The 24096-nt window shown below is 40.9% G+C and overlaps 1 protein-coding gene across 2 annotated transcripts in view; it reads left to right on the top strand.

The window, feature by feature from the left end:
* The first annotated feature begins 7861 nt into the window (after positions 1–7861).
* The window catches only part of RFTN1 (raftlin, lipid raft linker 1), a 95100-nt gene continuing 78865 nt past the window's right edge, over positions 7862–24096 (top strand). The window contains exons 1-2 of one of the 2 annotated variants that reach the window (XM_072925682.1): positions 7862–8266; positions 18395–18550. In XM_072925682.1, the coding sequence (XP_072781783.1) occupies positions 18406–18550 (145 nt within the window). In that variant the 5' untranslated portion in view covers positions 7862–8266; positions 18395–18405. The remainder of the gene's footprint in view (positions 8267–18394; positions 18551–24096) is intronic. The other variant, XM_030264931.3, reaches the window with a different exon arrangement.

Below are 24096 nucleotides of genomic sequence, written 5' to 3'. Positions count from 1 at the left end.
AGGCTTCCCAGAGAAGTGGTCATAGCACCAAGCCTTGTCTGAGTTCAAGAAGTTTGAACAATACCCTTGGGTACATGGTGTGATTCTTGGGCCTGTCCTGTGCAGAGCCAGGAGTTGGACTTCGATGACCCTAGTGGGTTCCTTCCACTCAGGTTATTCTATAATACTATGAAATTAATGGAACACTACTTTTCTGGTGTGAATCTTACCTATCCATCTACTCGAAAGGTAATAGACTGTTTAACACTTAGTAAAAATTGGATGAATTTTTACATTATTTAAAGTGCCTGGTTGTCCAGGCCTTTTTCCTATTAGTGAAATCTCTCAAATGAGAATCTCAGCTGACCTCATTAATACAGCTGGGCACCAGGTATCTGGTAGGTGGAAATTTGCAGCTTGAGAAATTCTAAGAATTACTTTCCTCTTTATGTGATTTAGCTTAATGTAATGGAAGAAGGGGAAAATGCAGTGATTTGTTCATAGTGCTCTGTTAAACTACTGGAATGTTCAGAAATAGAAATAGGTATGAGTATGTATCTAACTTCTTATTGATGGTATTAAGTAGTGCTTAATCTGGATATCCAGAGAAAGGAAAAAACACATACTCCAGTGCTTTCAGTAGTGTAGTGTTTCTTGTTAGCACAAGTCTTCTGCACTGGCTTATAACTAGTTGTCCTTTTATAGAGGGCTTTCACTTGCATGGTTTTGGAGCACCTATGTAAGAGAAATGGCTTGTGTTCTGTAATCTGAACAGATCATAGCTTCTCTCATGCTTGATCAGCTTCTCTCAGAGTGGCCCTTCTGACAAGGAAAATTTGGCCACTGTTCTCATTGCATTGAACAGCAGCAGCTTTATTGCCAACTTGATAGAGCAATAAATCTCTCTCTCTGTTGACAATGGTCTTCTATATGCAGCCATTTGGGGGCACATCTATCCTGTTTCTGAAGGTTTTTCTACAGCTTGGATTTAACCAAAATTATTAATGAGATCAGAATATGAAATCTGTGTTATCTGTCAGATGTGTACAAAAGCATTCAAGAAAGGCAAAATAAGTAGGGATGAATTAAATAAATTGCCCAAAATTCATAAATGTAGCCACGGTTTTCCTCTTGCTCCTACAGAGGCATATCTTGTCACTAATGATCATGTGAAAAATTACATCCACACAATGTTATATAACTATGTATAGTCTTCAGAAATTTATGTCCATAAATGCATTTTAGGTTTCAAGACTATAGAAAACAGCTTTCAGAAAGAGCTTCCAAGCAGAAAACTGATTATTAATTAAATCTAGCCTTTACAGCTTCCTAATAGTTGCTTTCAAATGAACAATAGAAGCACTTTAATAATAATGAATTTAAAAAAGTGCCCTGTGCCATTAAAATGCTGTAGGGGTAGGACTCGTGTTCATGTTAGTCTCTTTAGGAAATAAAATGTGAGCTATTTTCAATAACCAATTGGGCTAAAATTGTGAGCTAGTCTGAGTTGTAGGCTGCTTCCCTGCTCTGGAACCCTGGAAAGTCAAAAGTAGGTGCTGCTTCTGAGCAAGGGTCAGATTGTGTGCTGCTGCTGGGACAGAAAGGGTTACACCACCATCACCATTAGCAGCTGAGGGCTGGCTGGTCTGATTCTCTCTTCAGCAGCAGCAGTATAGATCTAGTCAGACTCCAGAGTCTTCTAAATCTGTCCCACTTCTTCAGATTGAGAAGCAGTTTTCCTGATATTTCTGAGAAGCTATAGCTTAGTTCTGAATAACACCCAATGGCATTATTTGTTTGCCATAAGACAAAAGCTCATCAAAAGCTGAAATTTTAAATTCCCACTCAAGCTTATCATTACCTCTGTGTCTGGAATGTGTCAGTCTGTTGAAGATTCAAACGTTGAAAGCTACAAGACATTCAAGATCTTGTGAGTGCAAGAATCTTGGAAAAACATATCGGGGCCAGACAGTTAAAGAACCTTTCCTGGAGCTACCAGGTGGCAGCTTGCTTGGCACTGAGGAATTGTGAAACACTGAAGGAATGGTTTTCCCTACCAATCATACCAATTTGTACCAATTGAGGAAATGGAAATGAGTATGAGGAAATTATATATTTAACATAGGTAAGACAGAGGTACTTTCTACTGCAGGATCCAAATACAAATTAGAAAACAAAAATATGGTTTTACAGCAAATAAGGAAAAAAGTCTGATCATTGAGTAATTAAGATGTTTCATAGCAGTTTGCACTGGTGATCTGAAACTAACAATCACAATAAATAAGGAAAATATGTTAAATGTCTGCCTCAAGTGGAGCCTAGTTTTTCTGATTTTGCATTTTCTTTTGTATTTTGTCTTGTTAATAAAAAATTCAGTAGATCTTAAACTTAATTTTGCGGAGTGGTAGACAAATAAAGCTGATTTTCTTTACTGATATTTTGGTATCTCGTTCTGATTAACAGAAGTCAGTCAGAAGTAACTTAAGTTTTGCTGAATCCTGTTCAATGTGATGATGCAGGTGTCTGTTGCTTTTTGACAGAAGAAACAAATTTTATTCTAAATGAGCTTTAAGTCTTTTTCACACAAGCATGAAAACTAGAAAAATGGGATGTGGTTGCTTTGAGTGCTGGAGTCTAAGTTTGTAGTAAAAATAACAGCAACTGGCATTGCATTGAGTGTTATGCAAAAAAAAAAAAAAATTACTTAGACCAGTGTGGATCTTTCCCAATTATTTGTTAAATAGTGCTTGGAGTAGTGAAGTAAGGTGCTTCCTGGTGGCATAACTAGAAACACCTTGCACAAGACAGAAATGCTGTGCATGTGTTTTCATGCTGCTTTTCACTATATGTAATCTTCTCTGCCTAGTCCAAAATAAACACAGACATTTGGCCAAGCAGAATTCTTACATACCCCACCAGTAGCAATTTACACCTACACTGAACCTGCCTTAGCTGCATGCAGGACTAGAAAGTGCAAATAGGAAACGTGGTCACTCCTGCTTGTGGTACAGGAGGTTGTAGAGCTTTGCACTGCTAAATGTGTGGATTTACCAGAGAGATTACACTGACTAGACACAGAAATAAAACATTTTAAAGCTCTTCTTAACTCCCAGAGCAAACTAATATTCCCTAATGGAGTGTCTAGGGGCAACCTCTTACTGTTGATTAAAGCAATAAGGTCCTTCAGTTGTTTACAGTTAAATGGTTGTTAGAGTAGTATTTTATACTTAATTAAGTAAGTAAATCACTATTGGTTTGCAGTACTTTATTGCTCTGCAGGGAGATGTGTGTATGTGCGTATATATATATTTTTTTTTTCACCACAGCTCTGAAATGTCTAGGATGCTTGTTTAGGATTTTTTCAAGTTGATCAGATTTCTCATGGAAGGACTGTTATCTGGTTTTGGAGTACTACATGAAATACCTATTACAGATTAAGTTCTAGATTGTATCTTAACAAGTGTTTACCAAAATAGCTCTTAAAGAGGCAAATAACTCCAAAATATGTCAAAAGCGCATACTTTGAAAAAATAGTTGAACACTAGCAAGCCAGAATTGAATTCTGAAATTCTCACAGTGGTAATCTAAAAATAATAGTTTAGATATACACCATCATTTTAGATTTTATGCTGTTTCAACTTGTATGAATTACATAATTTCAATATTGGGACATCTAAATAGGTGATAATAGATGTATCCTATTCAGTAATCAATCTACTGCTTCTCTAATATGCTTTTGTAGTCAGAGGAAAACATGTTAGCATCAAAACTCCTATGGAACCAGCTTTCAATTCCAATTTTTCTCTACTGAAAAGTGCAGGACTGTCTGAATGGGTTGTGTATGTAATGCTGGAGTAGAAGAATTCCAGGTTGAAATGGTGCATCAAAACACCTCAATATATGTGATGGCTGTAAGTTCACAGTCATGCCTGATACATGACTGTGAAGTGGGCAGTGGAAAAATGGTTGGTAGTGTCTAGGTTTGTGCTTTGTGATCTGTTGTAAATACTAACTTGAAACACTTTTCATCTGTACAGGACTGCTACTTCATAACAATCTACAGACATCCAGGAATGCTGGTTTTCTTGTTTCCTTTTATGTATCCAAGAAGATTCTGTACCAGCAAAAGTCTTCAATGTTGTTGGACATTCTTTCACTTCAATCCCCAAGGTGTAGATCTGCAATTTCTATGGTGTTGACAAGGTCTGGTGCCTAGGATGTTCCTTCTGGAGCCATCTCTGACCTGATGTGTTTACAATACATGGAAAGCTGCACTTCTCCCTACACACTTAGCAATCCTTCCCCATATGCTTTAACAGTAGTATTAGAAAAACAACTCAATTACATGGCACCCTGATGTGACTGCATGCTGCTTTCTCATGTGGTTGGAAAGCCAGAGAAGCTAATGAGTGGAGGAAAAATGATGGGAGGGCAAGGAAAGAGGAAAACCTGTGTGTATAATTAAAAGAAATGGAGAGGATAAAACCAAAACACACAGAAGGAGATAGAAAAAGGAGATGAGTTAAGTTCCCAGACAAAAGGCATTGCTAGGATTTGTTTCATAGCTTAGTGCTGGTAAACTAACTTGATTTCTTCATTTCCAATGTGTTGATGTTACGCTTTTGGCTACTGACTACTTGCTAATGGTGCTGGTTGTGCTTTAAGAGGACTTGAGGCCACTGAAGAAATTTTTTTGTTCCGTGATGGCACTTGACGGAAAAGTGGGGGGAGTACTTTCAAATAGATGTCATCCATCACAACACCAGCATTTAATAGAGAAATAGTCTGCACTTAGGAAAGAATTAATGCGCCAATGTAGTGGTTTATTTATATATTTTTACATAATTTAATTTCGTTTATGCACCTACACAGTAGGGATAGATTTTCAAGTGGACCAGGTGTAGCAAATGTATTTGTGCCTGCTGTGCACAAGGACTTCAAGCAGTTTCCATACTAGTTAAGGGTGTTTTAGCAGATGCTGAACAGGTTTCTGGCCTAATAAGGGGAAGTACAATGAAGGTGGTGCACAAAGTCCCAGACTTGGTTCATAAGCATTACATTTGGGATGGATACATGTTTTTCTGGAGAGACAGGGAAGATGAGGGTGGAGGGTTGCCCCCTCTGTAAAATGAGCAGCTGGAGTATATGGAGCTCTTGGACTGACAGACTGGCTGAGAATGCTAAAGATCAAAGGAGTGACTACAGAGGGTAACAGTGGTGGATTACAGGTCAGCTACTCTTGATGAAAGTTGATTAAAATAACAGCTCTGTGACATTTATGGGTCACAGATCCTGATTCCTGGGGAGGAGTGAAGCTTCCTGCTAGTTGGATGAGTAACATGGTGGGATGGAAGCAATCCAGCACATTTCAGGAAGCTTTCTTGGTAGATATCCTGAATGGGCTACCCAGGGGTGTTGCACTAACGGATGTCCACTAATAATGAAAAATTGTCTAGGAATGTGAGAATGGCAACTCTGGCTGTAGTCATGGTCATACAATGGAGCTCAAGATCCTGAAGGGAGTGAGGATATCAAGTCTCTGGACTTCCGAGAGCAAAATTTGGCTTATTTGAGGAACTGCTAAATGGGAGGCAGTTTTGAAAACTGAAGGGAGCCTAGGAAGGCAGGCAGATTTTAATGAAGCCTTTTCTTGATGTAAGAGTGACACATCCAAGTAGGAGGAAACAATGTTGATGAATTGGGATACCAGCTACGCTAAGTGGGGAACACCTGACTGAACTTCATGGCAAAAATATCATGGTGGAAGCGTGAACAGGTTATAGTGAAGGAGTTACAGAAATATCTAAGCATGTAGGGAAGGGTATAGGCATACACAAGGGCTTGTGAAATCTGATGTTGCTCTCAAAAAGCTCTGTTAACAGTAAGGGGCTGGACAAGGACCACGAAGAGCTGTTGAATGTGAATACAGGTAAGGCTGATGTACTCAGAGCTGTCTTTGCCTCAATGTCCTGAACCGTGTGCTTGGAGGCAAGATTGGAGCAAGCGAAGAGCTACCAGCAGTGGATGAGCATCAAGAGAGGGATTCTTCTGAGAACTTGACCTGCATAAATCTGGCTCGGCTGGGGTTCTGGGCTGTGTCTAAGGGTGCTGAGAAGATCTGGCTGATGCCTTGAGAGCAGCGGTTCTCTTGCCATCAAGCCTTACCAAATGTTTGCCACCTTTGATAAAATGTAGGCACTTTCAGGTGTGGGGATGATAGTTGATGCCATGGCAACTTTAGTAAGGTGCTAGGCACTGGCTCTGTGCTATTTTTGTACTGCTTAGGACTCTAGTCTGGGTGGATAAAAACCTCATTGCATAGCAGGGGTCAGAAATTTGCAGTTCAATGGGTTGCACTTTGCCTGGAGGACAGAAGCAAGTGGAATCCTCTTGTATTTTAACATGTCTTTCAAGGACGTGGAGGAGATGACAGGATCTACTGTTGCCATGTTTGCACATGGCTGCATACTGAGGTGCCATCAAGCAGCTCCAGGGCTGGGCTGCTGTCCAAAAGGAACTAGGCAGGCTCAAGAACAATCCAGCATGAAGTTTTGAAATTTAACAAGGACAAACATTCAGCCTCTGGGAAGGGAGGGTACCTTGCAGAGATTCAGACTTGGGACTGTCTGTCTGGGTAGCAGTTCCATTGCAAAGGCTGTGGGCACGCTAGTAGGCAGCATGACCACAGCCTACAAAGATAACAGCATGCCAGTAGCTTGGAAAAAGTGATGATCCACAGCTATTGGCACTCAGTAGGGCTCTTGTAGACCACATACTGTGTCCAGGTATGTCATTCCCGTCTCAGAATCCAGTGCCAAGAAAATTGGGACAAGCTTAGTGGTCAGCCAACAAGGCCAGGGATGGAGTATGTGTCCTACAAGGAGAGGCTGAGGGAGCTGAACTCAGTTGACCTGGAGCTGATTGGAAGGGACAACAATGGGTTATCTGGTCCAACCTCCCTGCTCAAGTAGGGTCATTCCAGAGCATATGGCATATGATTGAGGCCAGATGGTTTTTGGATACCTCCAATGAGGGAGGCTCCACAACCTCTCTGACCAATCTATTCCAGTCTGCAGTCACTTGCACAGTAAAGTTCTTCCTCATATTCAGGTGGAACTTCCTGTGCCATTTCTGCCTATTGCCTGTTGTCCTACTGGTTGGCACCATGAAGAAGAGCCTGGCTCCATCCTCTTCACACCCACCCTTTTGGATATTTTATACACATTACTGAGCTCCCCTCTCAGTTGCCTCTTCTTGAGGCAGAACAGGCCCAGCTCCCTCAGCCTTTTGTTGTAAGAAAGATTCCCCAGACCCTTGACCAACTTCATAGCTGTCTGCTGGACCTGCTCCAGAAGCTCCATGTCTGTCTTGTATGGACAGACTTGTATGAGCCCAGAACTGGACACAGCACTCCAGATGTGGCTCCCCAGGGCTGAGCAGAGCAGGAGCATCACCTTCCTCGACCTTCTGGCAATGCCCTTCCTGATGCATCCCAGGATTCCCTTGGCCTTCTTTGCTCCACAGGCACTCTGCTGGCTCATAGACAGCTTGTTGTCCCCCAGGACCTCCAGGTTCTCCTCTGCAGAGCTACTTTCCAGTAGACTGGCTCCTAGCCCGTACTGGTGCATGAGTTTATTCCTCTCCAGGTGCAGGACCCTGCATTTGCCACTATTGAATTTGAGATGGTTCTTCTCTGCCCAACTCCCCAACCTATCCAGGTCCCCCTGAAAGGCCGCACAATGCTCCGACATATCAGCCACTCCTCCCAGTTTGTATCATGAGCGATGACGGGGGGAGCACAGGGGAGCTGGGGTGGGGGCTGAGGCGGGCAGTGCGCGGGGGACTTGCCGCCCTGGCCGGCGGGCGGAGCAATCCGCGTTGGGCTGTGCCGCTTCGGAGCGGGCTGCCCGATCCCTGCGCGCCGCGGGCTGGGCGCGGGGCTCTGGCCGCCGCTCGGAGGAAGAGGAAGTGGCCGCGGCCCCCGGCCGGGCTGAGCGGGAGCGGAGCCGCCGCCCCGGGCTGCGCCGCGCAAACTTTGTGCCGGGCGGCGGGGCCGAGCGGCGGCGCGGCGCTGCCCCGGCACCTCCCCGTCGCGGAGCCGAGGGGGGAGCGGCCCCGGAGCGCGGCGGGCGGGCACGGGCGACAGCCGGAGTAGGAGGAGGAAACGCTGTCAGCGGGGCCGGCCGTCTCCGCCCGCCGGGCATCCTTCAGAACCATCGGGCTGCGTTTCGCCCGCTGTCTGCCCCAGGTACTGCCGCGCACCCCACCGGCTCGGCGGGCAAACTTGGTGAGGGGGCGGGAGGGGGTTGCTGCTGGGCAGGGTCTGCACGCCGGAGCGGGGAACGCCACTCCGGGGCACTGGCTCGTGGTCTGGCTCTCGAAGTTCGGAGCGGGGCGCGGGCTGGCCGGCGTGCCCGGGTTCGGAGGGGCTGCTGGAGCCCGGCCGGGGGGCACTGCCTCCCGCCCTCTCCCCGGCCGGGTTTCGGGCTGTGCAGCTGCTCCGGAGGCTCCGCTCGCCGCGGTCCTGCCGAGGGGCCAGAGCGGAGCCCGCCGGGAGGGCGGCGGGGCTGGCGGGCGGTGCCGTCCTGTCAGCCCGTGGGTGCGGAGGCTGCCGGGCTCCGCCGGGCTGCCCGCGGCCGGGACGGACAGGAGGCGACATCGCCGGCAGGCAGGCGCTTCCAGCCAGTGGGATGGGTACTCGCATCCAGCCCCCGCCGCGGTGAGGCAGAGCCGGGAGAGGAGGGAGCTCTGAGGGCAGCCGGGTGGGCGCCCGCCTGCCCGCCCAGCCCGGCGCCGCTCCTCACACGCCGGGCACCTGGAGGCGGCGGTGCCGTGCCATCGTGTGGCTGGCTGGGGTCTGCGATTTTACAGTCGCTGTTTTCCAGTTTTATTGCCTTTTCAAGTTCTTGATGTTGTTTCAGCACGGTTTTCTCACAATATAAAGAGGCAGTGTGATCATGGTTCAGCATTCTTATGTCTGAGTGTGAAATACATGTCTCTTCTCTCTGGTTTGTCTAAATTCTTGTCAAAACAGCCTCTTCGTACAGCCTGTGTATTTCTGGAAAAGGGGAATTTAGCTGAATGGACTTTACAGTTCTTCTTTGATACTTTCGGCTTAGTCAAATAATTAATGGGAGACGTTTGTTCCCCATTGCGCCTGAGCGTGCTTCCCTCCAGAGCGCTCCCAGCTCGGACCAGAGAACGCGCTGAATGAGAGGCTGCTGTGTGGCAGGACAGGGAGCGGTGCTGGAGTCTTGGTAGGGGTGGCTGTCGTGCTAAAGAGGATGCTGTATTTAAAATAATAAAAATATGACTATACCTGAAAGAATGTTCTGTAATGTTTTCAGCCAAAGTTTGGAAGCTGTGGTCTGACTGTGTACTGCTTCAATTTTCATTCCCTTTAAAAAAATATTTATTTATTTATTTTATAGGAAAATAACCTTATCAAGATGTAGCTGGCCTCTAGCTTACAAGAGGTGATCTTTTTATACATCTGCTTTTATGGGTTTTTTTTGGTTTTTTTTTTAATCCAATCCATTTATGGTCCTGGTATTGAATAACAAGTTAGTGGTAATAACCCTCTTTTTCACAATGCTAGCAGTCACATATGTGTATTTAATTTCTGTTTTTTGTAGGGAAAAAGAAAAGTCTCAGAATGAAGGGTTATTTTAGGAGTATAGCTTAACCTCAAGTAAGTTACATTAGACAAGGGGCTTTCCACCTCTTGAATGTTGGCATTCCCTGGTCTGAAAATGAAGCATGAAATGAGTACATACAGCTGTGATTAAATACCCTAAGGGAGTTCTGAGCTGTGGTACTGGGAAACACAAATACCATATTGGGTATAATGAACTGGCCTAAGACTCTGTGGTGAAAAGCTGGGGTCACAGACTTGTGAAGAATAAAAATCAAAGATGATGAAGTCTCTACTTGAAGTAAGTAAAAAATATTCACCTAACTACTATTCCATCCCTAACTTCATGTGAGATCCCAGAGCTTCATACCTTGCACTAGTGATATACTTTACTTTTTGCCTTCCTCAGGTGTCTGGGGTTCTACTCCAAGGCAAACTAGCAAAAGGCAGTAAACAGAGGACTGTCAAATCTGAAGTTTTGTGTTTTGCCATGGTTTTACTCTCTGTCATTAAGCAGCTGTGCATACATTGCAGTATGCATCTGTTTCTCAGGCCTGTTCTCTCTGGGTTCTGAGTAGTGTGGAGTTAGCTTTAAAAGAAAGTTGGATTAATATCTAACATTCCTGTGTACACTTTTGTCAGGTTAATTCAGTCTTAATTTTTTAATCTGCTGTGATTTCTCTTTATGTTCTTGATAATAGTACTCTTTCTTAGTATCCTGTTGTCACATGGAGGCAACTTGCTTGAACATTTGCACGTGGTATTTTGGCATAAATTTTACCTGTGTATTGTTCATTAACATTAACACTTCGTTATCTTGACCAAAAATACACTGCTTAAAAGTATTTTGTAGAAAGATGTGGTATTATCTGAATCTTTTGCTTTACTGAAAGACAGCACTGTAATATCACCAAGTATTAAATATTTTGGATGAATGTTACAGGGTGATGTGGGTGGTGTGACAAGCAAGGGTCTCCCACCAACCTGCTGTTCCTCACATTGCTCCCCACCGCTAGCGCACCGCTTGCCTTAGTCCTCCACCACTTCTCTCTGATCCTGTTTGCTCCTCTTCCTCCCACCCTGTTGCTCAGGTGCCCACACACACCCACAGAACCCAGCTGTGTTTCCCTAGAGGAGTTTTAAGTGTGGCTGGTGGCAGGGAGCCCACAGAGCTCCCTGGCTTGCAGGCTCGGGGACAGCACAGGGCAAAGTAAGTGTGTTGTGCAGGGCAGCAGAGTCAAGCCCAAATCGGTGATGTGAACACTGCAATAAGAACAATAGCACCTAATAAGAGTTTGTTGAAATCACGTTATCATGCTGGCGTGTTATTTGACATGCTGCATGCCAGTGCTGTGCTTTCTTTGTAACTTGTGTTTACAAGACCTGTCAGAGTAGACTGTTCTAACTTTACTGAATCTGTGTCATAGTTATCCATGTACTACTTTGCTTTCTTCCTTAAGCTTAGAAACTCTGGAAACCAGACTAGCAATAGTCTTAATTGGCCAAATTATGTTTTTTGCTGTTTTTTTGTGTAGTCAGTACATTTTCTTGTCTCCGTGTGAGACAGTTCCAAATCTGATGAAATAGTTTGGTTTTTAATTCTAGCAATTGGGGCTGCAATTCAGCATGACAGGTCTTCCAGAGTTCTTGGTATGAATCCAGATTAGCCCTGATTTGTGTTCTGCTTCATTCTGCTTCTGTTGAGTTGTGGTATCTTTGGCTTCTCCAACTTGCCGTGGCTTCTGGCACGTTTCATTTTGTGCTGATATTTCTTGATCCAAGACTGTTCCTCTGCTGAACTTTGTTCCTGTCTCATAAGCTCTCTGCTTATTCTATCTTTCCTTCTTATTAGGTAATTCATCTCACTGTGTCTGGAAACCTTCTTTTGAGTTCTCTTGTCACTTCCTTGGGTTCCAAGTTCTGCAGATACTCATGTTGTAGTTTAGACATGTTCCAGACCTCCCCAGTACATCCTCTGGTTGCTTATTCCTGTTCATCTCACTAATGAATTCCTTAGTTTTTGAAATTTGCTTTTTGAAATTGAAAACCTTAATTGCAGATTTACTTGGGTTGTTCTGCAGTTTTGAATTTGAATCAGATCAATCAAAAAAGATAAATCTGGGATTATTCTTTCACCAACCTTCCTATAAGCTGAGATTTAGTTATCAGCCTCAAGGTTAAAATCCTGGCAGTACTGGTCAAATTCATAAGTATGTGGTGAAAAAAATTGGTCAGCTGTAATATCTGACAATAGATAAGACTGATTTATGGTAATTGTTCCTTGTATCTTTAGGTTTTTCAGAATGTTTCAAATAGTTTGGTAAATATTAGTTACTTAAGCACAGATCCCTCCACACAAATAAAAATCATTGCAATATTTATTGAATATATGCTTATCTATATTCCTGGATGGTAATACCATTGAAAAAAAAAAGACTAAGTGGGTATCTCTTAGTAAGGAATTTCCCTCTTAGGTGGTGTAATCTCAAAAAACCCCTATGCAGTGGTAAGGAAACCTGTGCAGGGTGGGAAAAATGAGGAAGAAGTTAGGAGCAGGGCTGTTTTCTGGGAGCTGACGAAGGATCATCCTGGCATCCTAGTCTGCTTTCTTTGTTTACTTGTACACCCAGTTTGCCAGGTCTGGTGTTTTTAATTCTCTGCTTCAGTTATGCTGGTTTTTTTGCCTTGTTATTCCTCCTCTGCTTCATTGCTTTAACTATGCTGGGAAAGGGACTCGACTATAATTTGCAAGCACTCTCAGGGTCTGTTTGGAGCTGAGTGGGGGACTAAGCACTCTGGTGTTTCGTAGACTGAGAAGGATGCAAGAATTAAGTGACCACATGCCAGCAAGAGAACTGAGCATGAAGTGCTTATTATTTTCAATATGGAAAGGTCAGGATTGCGGGAGTGAGGGTTTAAGAAAATAAGCATGTCTCATTACTGCATAACAAATGTGAGGTCCTGCAATTGTTTGTAAATGCCTTCCAGCATCCCTATGAGGTACCTAAGTCTTACCTATGGAAGGAAGAATGAAGATGAAAGGTCTTAACCAAAATCAAGAGAGAAAACCTGTTAATACATTGCAGTTATCTTGTTTTCCAGCTGCTGCATTCATCAGTAAGAATACTATAGTTTATGTTTTCTGAGAAGAACGTTAGCAAGAGTCTAGGACATGTGTTTTAAAAAATAAATTAATTCATGATAAAGCTTACAAAATACGTTCACTAGTACTGGCCCATAAATGCTTTTAAAATGTCAATGCAAGCAAGCTTGCTCTTGCTAATTTTGCTTAAAAACAAGCTGACAAGCATTAATTTTCCATACAGCATATTTTCCTTGGGTATCACTATAAGTATTAAAATTACCTTGTTCCTATTTCAGCTGGTAGTGTATTGCACTTACACATTTGCTAGAATATTCAGTCTAATGCTATATACTTAGCAGTTGACACTAAGATTATAAGTATTTAAAAGAATTGTTTTGGAATTATTTTCAAATCATCCCTCTAAGTAGTAATTGACATTATGCATTGATTAGTTGAAGTAAACTATTTAACCAGTATATACTTAGTTGAAAAGCATCCCTTAAATTCTGGTAATTCTGGTAATCTATTCAAGCTTCTATTAGCCATGTGGTTCTGTTACATTTCAGTGTAATTTTCATTATTATTCCTTGGAGATAAATTGTTAGGGAGTTTCATGAAAGGATGGATCAATAAATCAGATTAGCCTCATTTATTCCCCAATATATGCTCAAAAGAAAATCAGATACAAGGCAAGGAGTTTTTTGGTTTTCCTTCTTTTCTTTGTGCTCTTTTCCTTCTGAAAAGGAATCCTGGGGCTTGAATCACTGTTAACAAGAAAATAAGTTGTTAGCTACATGGTATTATTTTATCATTTTTCTTTGCTAATTCTGAACTTGTTGTGTTTTATCTATTTTGAACACACACTAGCAACCTGAGAAAGCAAATTCAGGCTGCAAGAGAGTATTTTAGCAAAGCTGAGGTTCAGAAATCATCAGCTGAGAACTTGACACATCTCTAAAATAGGCGTAGAAATTCCTATGACATATTCAAGATACATTAATTGTTGTGGATCACAGAGGTGATTAAAAGTGGAAATACAGTTGGCTTTTTTTTCTCTTGCTGACTACACTTTGTTGTATTTTTTTTTTTTTCATGGCAAAGGATGGTACTGTTTTCAATAAAACTTGAGAATTAAGGAGAATTCAGGGGCAGGTAATTTGACATGCTGGGATGGGTTTCTGTCCTGTACCTCAAGATGCTCCCCAGAGCTCCTCTGCTCCTAAATTACACAATGCAGGACAGTACTGGGGAGAAGGAGGTGGCAGCAAGAGGTTTATTCTGCTGCTTGTGAGTTGGGTGGTTGTTTGGGATGTATGAATCCTGGGTTAGATTTTGCATTCAGTTTGCAGAAGCAAGCTGCTCTTCTCCTAACCAGTGAAGGCCTTTGTTGGCCGTCACAAGAGAAACTAAGGAATTAATTGACTAGGCTTTGCTGCTGTTCTGCAACTCAGCATACCTTCTTTTCTTGTTGCTTTGTGGAGTTAAAGTGAAGATGCAGACTAAAACAACCCAATCTCTTGTGAGATTTGGGTTTCAGTTCTAGTTTTATCATCATGTGGCTGAACACGTGAACAGTTAGAGATCAACAAGACCAATGAGCACATGTAAGATTAATTTGCAATCTAAGTGAGTTTGTGGACAGAATTAGTTTTTCTGGCATATGTAATTGTAAAAGCCCATAGCTAAATCATAATTTTAGGGGTTAATGTTCTTCATTAAATGTTGCTTTTCCAAGTTTTTTTTTTTTTTTCCATAGGATAGATCTTCTGAGTTGATAATTAATTTCTGCATTAATGAAAAAGAAAATGTTTGTCTTAGAACCTACTGCAGAGCAAAAATAATTTGAAAATTTGGCAGTGTCTTTGAAGGATTGTTTTTCAATTTGCTAAAAAATGAATATTAGTGATAATATTTTGGTTTAATATGAATTGAAGTGGAATTCACATGTAGGTATAGAAAGCCAGGATAAATCTGTGTAGTACAGTAACCTTAAACATGTCTTACAGCAAAGTAATAGACCTTCTGAAAATGTCCATTGAAGTGAGTTTAGATTACTTTGAATGCATCAGTGATGAACATTTCTTATAGCACTCTTTGATAACTGTAATGTTGAAAATTAAGAAGGTGAACAATATCCTGTTGACAAGTAGATTTGTAAGTGAAAAGCAAAGAGATACTTTCAGATGATGGTAGGAAAACTGAACAGCACTAACTTTGCTGTGAATGAAAGGAAGAAGGTAATAACTGATGTTAAAAGCCTTTGAAAGGTTATAAAGCAAGCTGTCCCAGAAGGACATTTGTGGGATAACTTTGAGCAGAATTTGGTGATTGAGTGATGACTAGTCATGCACACATCATCAGTATATTTGAGAAAACTTTTAAGAATTCCTAGTTATTCTGTGGAATTATTTTCATACTTAGACGCCTCTGCTAAAATAGGAAATTTATTTTTTAAGATTTGTTTTCTTCTGCTGTAGCACTTTTGTTCTAATTACTGTGGAAAAGATTGTGATGTTGTGAAATGTAATTTTTGTCCCCTGATCCCTCATTTTTTTCAAGTTGAAAGCATCTTTTTTCATCATCCTTTTCCATATGTGTGCTTTAAGTAACATAACTGCCTATACTTAGCAAAATGTGAGGAAGCCTTTATTCTCAAGGATGCTGTTTGAAGTTTTAGCTAAACAGCACAAAGGTGAAAATCAGTCTTCTAGGAACAGTCACTCAGGGAATTAATAACAAAAAAGCATGTTTTCAGTCCATTCCCAAGTGGGCAGGTAGCTCGTGCTGAATAACTTGTGGGTTGTCTCTGTTCGCAGAGGTCATTGCTCACATGGGTAGTGAGGCTGGAGGAGTTTTTCTGCAAAGGTCTAAGAAAATGTTTGCTGGAGGGGCACAGGAGAGTGTCTGTGGTTGCTGCTGGAAGCATGGGCTTTTATTTTTTAGCACTTTCACCCCGGTTTGGGAAAGAATGCAAAACGTTCCGCGATGCGAAATACAGAGTCCCCAAGGCCTCCTTCTGCAGCCATCACTGTCTAAGAGTCCTGTGAATTTCAGACTTTTGTACAGCTAAAGGTTGCAGGCACTGCAGCAGAATGACCTCTGAAATGGAATTTTTTTCCTTACAAAATGCTGTGTACTTATGATGTGTAAGAATTACTGGGTAATCACTGAAACAAGAAATTTGGTACACTTGCTAACACTTACTGCTGTCTTAATTCATCCGTAGCACAAGTATGCTGCTAGATGTGTTCCATTGTAGCTCATGGAAAAATACCTAGTGTCTTGTTAGGCTCATTAATATGCAACACATGTTTATGTATTAAAATAAAGAACATTTTAGAATGAAGCAAATGATATTGCACAGGCAAATTAAGAAACTGCTGTATATATATGAAAGAATAATCCTTTAATGGTAATAGTTGTCATTGCGAAAAAAAAAAAAAAAAGATGGAAAGTATCACTTTGGGAACATAAAAAGATCATGAGAATTTTTAACCTTAAATTCCAAATTAAAAAAAAACGGAGTGTGTAAATCTCAATTTCATTGATAGAAATTGTTAAAGTAATTTTTACCTTTCTTTCAAAATAATCAGAGAAGGTTGTTTTCTGCTGTATGAATCTACCAAATTTTGAAACTTCAGGAGCACAAACATCACATCATCCTTTTTTCTCAATGGTAGAAGTCTTTATAGCAAATGTTTTTTCTGCTTCCAGGTTCTATATGATCAAATATTTACTGTGTTACTTTTTTCAACTTCAGTTTGTTGTTCAATCCTGTTTTAGTCTATTTATTAGGTGCTTTGCAGGAAGATGTAGGTGTGCATTTATGGACTTGGCACATGATAAGAAGGTGGATGGTATTGCTGAACCCAGAAAAACTTCCAGCTCTTTCTTCCAAGGGTGATGGAGAATGGGGTGAGGTTATTACTGAGCAGTATAAGCACAAAGAAATAGAGAAAAGTTATGAGAGATGAGTTGGAAACTTCTCAGTTGTGTTGGATAAAAATAAGGAGAAGCAGGTTCTTTCTCTGCTAGGAAGTTGACAGTAAACTGTGAATGTGATGATTCAGCTGTGAATGATGATTTTAGGTGCAGTAGGTGTATTATTAGCAGTAGAGACAGGGAAGCATGAATGTTATTTTCATAAGCCTTGTTAAGATCTCATTTTGAGCATATGGCCACCTGTGTTCATATAGAGAAATGAGAACAGTGATGCAAATGAGAGTGAGTGGGGTGGTGAAGGGACCAGAGATCCTGTCTAGGAAATGGCAGAAAAGTACTTGAATACATTTATCATAGCAAAATACAGCAAGGGATTTAGGAACTATTAATAAGAACTATTTTGCAAGGAAGTATGAGGAAGGAACAAAATGTATAGAAAATACCACAGTATAAATAAAAATGTAGATAATTTTCTGCAAGTAGTTTCCAAATGCATTGGGGCTGCATATCTGCCTAACTTTCTAAGCTCCTAGGGGATGGAGCTGTGGCATAAGCTTATGAACGTCTCTTTGGCGACAGTAAACCTGAACAAGGATTTCATCTTCTGCTTTAGGTTTATAAACTGTCAAGGTAAAGACAGCCTGGTCTGTGACTGAACTTTCTCAGGTGCTCACTGCTGTGTGTCAGAGCTTGCGGGGAGGCTGTGACACTGACCTTCCTGATGCTCCATGGATGGATCCCATGCCTTTGAGCATCCCGCAGGGGGGCCTGCGGGAGCCACTCTTTGTTACTGGGTGTTTATTCTGAATTTCTCTCCCTGTTCTCAGAGCATGAGTTTCTTCCTGTAGGCGGAGGCAGGATGTTGGGTGGGTTGTGATGGAAAACCTCAGGTGCCTCAGGTGCAAAAGTATGTGTTCATACTTTTGGTTTTTGTACTTGCTGCAAAAAATAATTTGCCTGAGCCCCACCAGTGTTGTTGAGAGGAATTAGAGGGTTTGGATCACCTGGATGTAATTCTTCCATTCTTTCATACTCAGATGAGCTATAATGTGCAGGATATTGAGAAACATTTAATGTGTAGCAGGAATGGTTGTCAAGAATAATACTTTAATATGTGGGCTGGCAGCTTATTAAAGAGACCTAGATTTATCTAATGCAGTTCTGTGGCCGGGTGCCTCTTCTGTTTTGAAAACAGTTTTGTAAAGTGCCAATTTTTCCTAAAAAAATGAGGTGGGAGGAAGTGAGGTTATTCTGTGAATGCAGGTAGCTCTCTGCAGAGAGAACTTGCTTATTCCATTGAATTACGAGGCTAGATATTAATTTGAATATTACAGAGATCTATGTAAAAGTTAATACTAGGTGCTCTCTTAGTAACTGCATATATAGAAATTGTTACTAGGTTGACAACCTTAATATGAGCAAGTTATTTTGCATTTTCAGCTACTTTTTTTAATGGAATGTGTGTCTTCAGAGTGTACCATTGAATACATTTGAAAGTTGCAAAATACATACATTAAACTGTCAGTTTTCCAATAAAATAATAAGTGTGCCTGGAGGTAGATATGAGTAGTACATACTTCAGTTACTATCTGAGCATTTATTTAGTTACACGATTTTATGTAGTTTGTAGACAGCTTGTATTTAAAAATTAAAAATCACCCTAATGTACTAGTGTGGGGCATGAAACCAGAAAGAAAAACCTCAAAGTTAATAATGTTTATGCCTTTTCCCTTTTCCCTACCTCTTTGTATCAGGAACTGCTGAAATGGGTTGTGGATTGAACAAATTAGAGAAGCATGATGAAAAACGACCTGGTAACATCTATTCAACTTTGAAGAGGCCCCAAGTAGAAACCAAGATAGATGTTTGCTATGAATATCGGTTCTTGGACTTCACAACACTAAACGATAGTAAGTACATAATATTTTTCTTCAGATTTTTTTTTCTATGAAAGTAAGTGTGTTGATTAGTCCATGAGGTTTTCTGAATAGTAGTTAAGTTCTTAAAACATCTTCAGTTTCTTTAAGTAAATGACTTCTCTTCAGTCAAAATGCTTCCACGCAGAGATCTAAGTGATAATTTTGTGTTAATTTTTAGCCTTACAGCTACTTACAGGTTGTCAAATTTTAGGTTCCTTTACCCTTCCCCTTTTATTTGTTTTGTTTTCTTTGATTTTTTTGTTTATGCTTTTACTCTGATGTGACATTTGTTTCCTTAATTTGCATTTTATCCAATTTTCGTATGGTAAAGCAATTCAGGTTTTCAGGGTTATATACTGCTCATTTTCTTTGCTCTTTTGTGCTCTCTGGGCTCTGTGAGAGGTATTTTGAGAGGCTGAAGTTAGTCTTCAGTTTTTGATAGCTTGTCATAAAGTAACTCTTATGTGGTAATAGATACTTACAGGTGCAGCCATGTAGGTGGGAACAGGATAGTGGGAGACACTAAAGACGTAAAACATCAAAGGGGTGAAGATCCAGTCTCATGCAATTTTTACCTTGTTTTTTTTTCTTCAGTCTGAAATAGTCTTGTTTTAATTCTTGTGACAATCCATAGATATTCCATTTTTTTCCTGCTAGTTGACGTCAGGCATCTCTGCCAGTATTGCTCACACCGTTGCTTGTGCCCTCTTTCACTTCGGAATTAGCCTGTTCTACAAGCAATTACTCCTCGCACCATTTGGAAATCTGAAGCTTGAGCAGAAGGCTGGGACCTGCTTCTTGCTATATATAAAAAAACACAGTACCAAAATCTGCTAGAGCTGGCTGGCAGGATGCCAGGTAGAGCCTCTGTGCCCTGCAGTGTGCTGCAACTTCTCTTGTTTTGCAAGTCAGGTCAAAGGAGAAGCTGCAGCCATGTCTCTCATGGTGTGAGACAAAAGCTGCTGGTGTGCTGCTTGATGAGACACCTCGTGCAGCTCAGCGTGTCAGCCCAGAGTAGTGGGAATTGGTTGGGAGTTAAAACCTGCTGCAAGCAAACTTGAGTTTGAAAAAGGTGGAGGTTTAGAATAGGTAATTGGACAGGACTGTGCTCTTGTAGGCAGTTGTGAGAGTTGAGAAATTGTATCTTTGCAGACTTTGAGTGCCTGTCTTCTGTATTTGTGTTCTCTTATGTTTTTTGATACACTAATTGGGATGCACTGCTGTTATTGAGAGCACCAAGCAAATGATAGAGGAATTTTTTTCATGTTTATGTATTGCAGTTGTTTCAACATTTATGTGTATTTATTTCAAAGTGAACTGTTTATGTCCTTTGATAGTCTGACAGCTTTTACCAAGATGTATTGCAAGTTGTGTCATTAGCAAAAATGAATTAATATTGAGGACACACTTCTTTGGGCTTTTCTGGAATGTTCGTCACTGTTCTGTCTGACTGTCTCTCAAGCTTTAGCATATTCATTCTCCTGTTCTCTCATGAAGTCTCATCTTTGACATTCTGTGGAGGAAGAAAAAGTACTTGTGGTAGCAATGTGGCTTGCCTCAGGAACAGAGGATGTCTGGTAAAAAGAGGAGACGTTAAACCCAGGCTTTCTAAGTCTGATTAAATGTATAGGTTTGTTGTAAAGCATACTTGTATATGTGTTTCTTATTCATCATAGATTGTTATAATATGGTTTTAGGAGGCATGGGTTTAAGGAGACTGTTAGTAGAAGCACTTCCATCAGATTCTTGGGCTTGCTAAATAGCATAAGCTCTCCAGCTCCGCTGAGTTCTGCTTGGCGTGTTGTATCCTCATCACTCCAGTCTCTGAAGATGTCAGTGGATAGGCAAGATGTGGGGCGGATGGAGGTGTTGTTCCTGCTCTTTTTCTTCAGTTGTCACCTATGACTACGTGCTCTCAGGATTAGCAGTTCCCTCCCTGTTCTAGTTGTTTGCCATGTATAGGCTCGTGTTGCACTATGTAGACATTGCAGGCTTTTTGCATCATGACTGGTTCATTTATTTTTTTTGCTGAGAAATAACTTCTGCAGATAAACTGAGTTAACAATGAGTGTTTCACCTATATCTGTGTGGATTCGGAGGCTTCTAGGAATGAAATGCTCCTAGAGGTGTAAAAAGCCCATTTGGACTGTCAAGTCTGTCTTCTGTGAATCTACTTTAGCCCTTCCAGCAAGTATGTATATCATGACATCATTTTTTCCACAGGTTTTCTCCTTCATTGGCTTTTAGAGTAAGCCATGGTAAATTATGAGTGGCTACAGAGTATTTTATTGTATTCTTACGCTAGGTCCTATTTACAAGGCTAGTGAGCCTGGTAGTGCTGTACTCATTTTTCTTTGTAGCTTTTCTGTAGCAATGATTGCTCTGATAACTATATCTCTCACAAGTCTTTAATCTCAATGGTGAGAAGAATGTGGTTATCTCCATGTTGCAGGTAGGAGCTAATTTGCAGGTTACTGCCAGAAGTTTTTCAAGTTCTTAGTATTTCTTCCTGTGTTCCAACAACAGCTCTTGTTGACTTCAGTCAAAAAGGTGGATGTTGGTCATATCTACAGTTTAGAACTGCATGTATTTGCAAATTTGATAGTCAGATAATGAGAGATCAGTTCCAGAATGTGGCATATGTTTAAAGCGCACTTTGGCTGGCTGCTTTTTTTTCTTTTAAGTTTTTGCAGCTGTATGTGGGGAAATCCTACTCCCCTCTCTTGCCTCCTGTCAGCTCTGTGAATTGGTTTAACTCATGTATCTGGCAGGTTATGCAGTTTTTTTTGTTTGGTTATCCTCTGCTGTATCTGTGTCTTGTGGAAGGGTCTGGAGAACGCTGGAGTTGGTTGAAGTGGCGGGAGCACATTTTCAGGAAGAGAAACAGAACATTCTTTGCAAGTCATCTTGCACTATTATGAACTCACAGAATCATTGCGTGAGGTTGGAAGGGACAACAATGGGTTATCTGGTCCAACCTCCCTGCTCAAGCAGGGTCATCCACATGGCACATGATTGAGGCCAGATGGTTTTTGGATATCTCCAATGAGGGAGGCTCCACAACCTCTCTGACCAATATATTCCAGTCTGTGGTCACTTGCACAGTAAAGAAGTTCTTCCTTATATTCAGGTAGAACTTCCTGCGCCATTTCTGCCTATTGCCTTTTGTCCTCCTGAAGAAGAGTCTGGCTCCATCCTCTTCACACCCACCCTTTGGATATTTTTTACACATTACTGAGCTCCCCTCTCAGTTGCCTCTTCTTGAGGCAGAACAGGCCCAGCTCCCTCAGCCTTTTGTTGTAAGAAAGATTCCCCCAGACCTTTGACTAACTTCATAGCTGTCTGCTGGACCTGCTCCAGAAGCTCCATGTCTGTCTTGTACTGAGGAGCCCAGAACTGGACACAGCACTCCAGATGTGGCTCCCCAGGGCTGAGCAGAGGGGCAGGATCACCTCCCTCAACCTTCTGGCAATGCTCATTCCCTTAGCATCACTCTCTTGAAAGCAGGGATAAAACTGTCCTGATAATCATTTTTCTGGAATGCTAGCTAGAAACTTAACTTTGCTTGCTGACTTTGGTTACTGTTACTTAGGTTACCTTCTGATATACACAGCTAGGAGAATGTAAGGAAATATTCTCCTTTATTACATTTTTTTATTTTCTGAACTTTTGCCTTGCTTTGCACGGATGCAGATGTATGTCCAGTGGAAAGCAGTGCCTGATCACTTACTTAAGTGCTGTGTAAATAATGCATAGATGGAAAAGACAGGATTAGATTGCAAGTGTAAGCTTCATTTTATGTTTCTTAGTGTTAGAAACTGATTTACTTGAAAGTGAAGTGTCTATGGAAAGACTATCCAAGCTTTCAAGGAAAGCTGGCTGTGAAGAACCCATCAGTTTCCATTGTGTACCATAACACTGATAATCCACATGGTTCTCCAAAATTAGTGGTTGGATTTGCCACTGTCCTTTGCTTTTTGAAAAAGTGTGAAAATTGAGCTCAGCAAAGGGTTATCTAGTGTAGATTGGTGCTTGAGGAGTAAGGGGCACTTTGCTAAGACATTTCAGGCTTGAGGTGGGCATGCTTGTCTTGAGGTTTTGGCTTTATAAATCTGCTTATGAGCCCGATCTTTCTTGTTTCTGTTAAGGTGGCCTCTTCCAAGAAATCCTAGTGTGTTTTCCATGTTGTCCCTTGACAGTGTCATTCTGTGTTCCTTTGCTTTGTTATCCATACTGTCCAAAGCTTATGGGCTGCTTTTCTCTCTCAGGTGAAACCACATCAGTTTTCACCCAAATTAAATTGATAAAATCATCACACATTTTTACTTGTGAAGAAGACATTGCTATGTTTGTGAATTGGGTGGCTCATTGCTTGTTCAGCAAAATGTCAGAAGTGCAGAAGAAGTTATCTTCTCACTTAGAGACAATACTAATGTTAAGTTGCAATGACTGAACTTTATAACAATAAAAAACCCAAGGAAAGTAAAAGAGTTGCAGCAAACCTTTTGCCACAAAGCTGGAAGAGACAAATTAGGGTCTACTCTATAATACTTCAGGCCTTTACTAAAAAAAGCCCTGGAACAACAAAAGATTATATCACCTGCCCAAAAGCAAAAATTCTTTCTGTTTTGCATCCCTTGCCTTATAAAAAAAAGGGGATGAAGAACTATCATCTTATACCTCTGCTATCTCCAAGTTTTATTGGAAATAAGAGGCAAATGGTGAGCAAATCTCAGGAGGATATGTGCTGGCAGATGGAATTGTCTTAAGCAACCATATTTTCAACAGTGCCTCTATGGGGTAAGCTGGTTTGTTTTGTTTTGGTATTTTGTTGGAAAGAGAAATATTTCAATAATCTGCATTCCTTCTTTGCTCTTATCTGATCTACTTATTTTGGAAAACTGTACTTGCTTTGACAGATCATACAGCAACTAAGCTAACTTATTCATCCTCTAATTCTTTTATTTCATCTCTTTGGTTATGATGACCTTCTGAGAAAAAACAGGACTCTGATAGTAATTTAACTCTTCACTTCTCAGAATAATGTGGAATTTTTGGTGTTTAGGGGAATTTTTTTGACTGACTTGATTGAGGTTTTTTTTTTTTTTAATTTTATTTTGCTTTACATTCCTGTAGTTACTCATTGGCTTGATGAGTTACAATAGGTTTTGGCCTTGAATAAAGTTGGTATGAAGCATATGCTAGCCATGTGATGAGAATGGAATGGGGTATAAATTTTTTTTAAATGGGGAAAGGCTATACTCTGAACAAGCCATTTGTGCTGTAAAACCACTAAAATCCAGATGTTTTGATGGAATGAAAAATAGCAATACTTCATATGTCCCAAAGAAGTTTTTAAGTTATGATGTGAATACATGAACATATGGTTTTTATCCTGATTGTCAAGAATTTGTCTCTTTAGTAAAAAATAAAAAAAAAAAACTCGGAGAACAACATGAAGAAAATTATTTAAAAGTAAGGTTGTTAATTACATTTTAACATTCCCACCATATTTTTTGCTTGAATGTTGTAAGTGT

Source organism: Taeniopygia guttata, chromosome 2 (genome assembly GCF_048771995.1).
Source record: "Taeniopygia guttata chromosome 2, bTaeGut7.mat, whole genome shotgun sequence".
Lineage (NCBI taxonomy): Eukaryota > Metazoa > Chordata > Aves > Passeriformes > Estrildidae > Taeniopygia > Taeniopygia guttata.
This window is presented reverse-complemented; position numbering and strand designations above follow the sequence as displayed.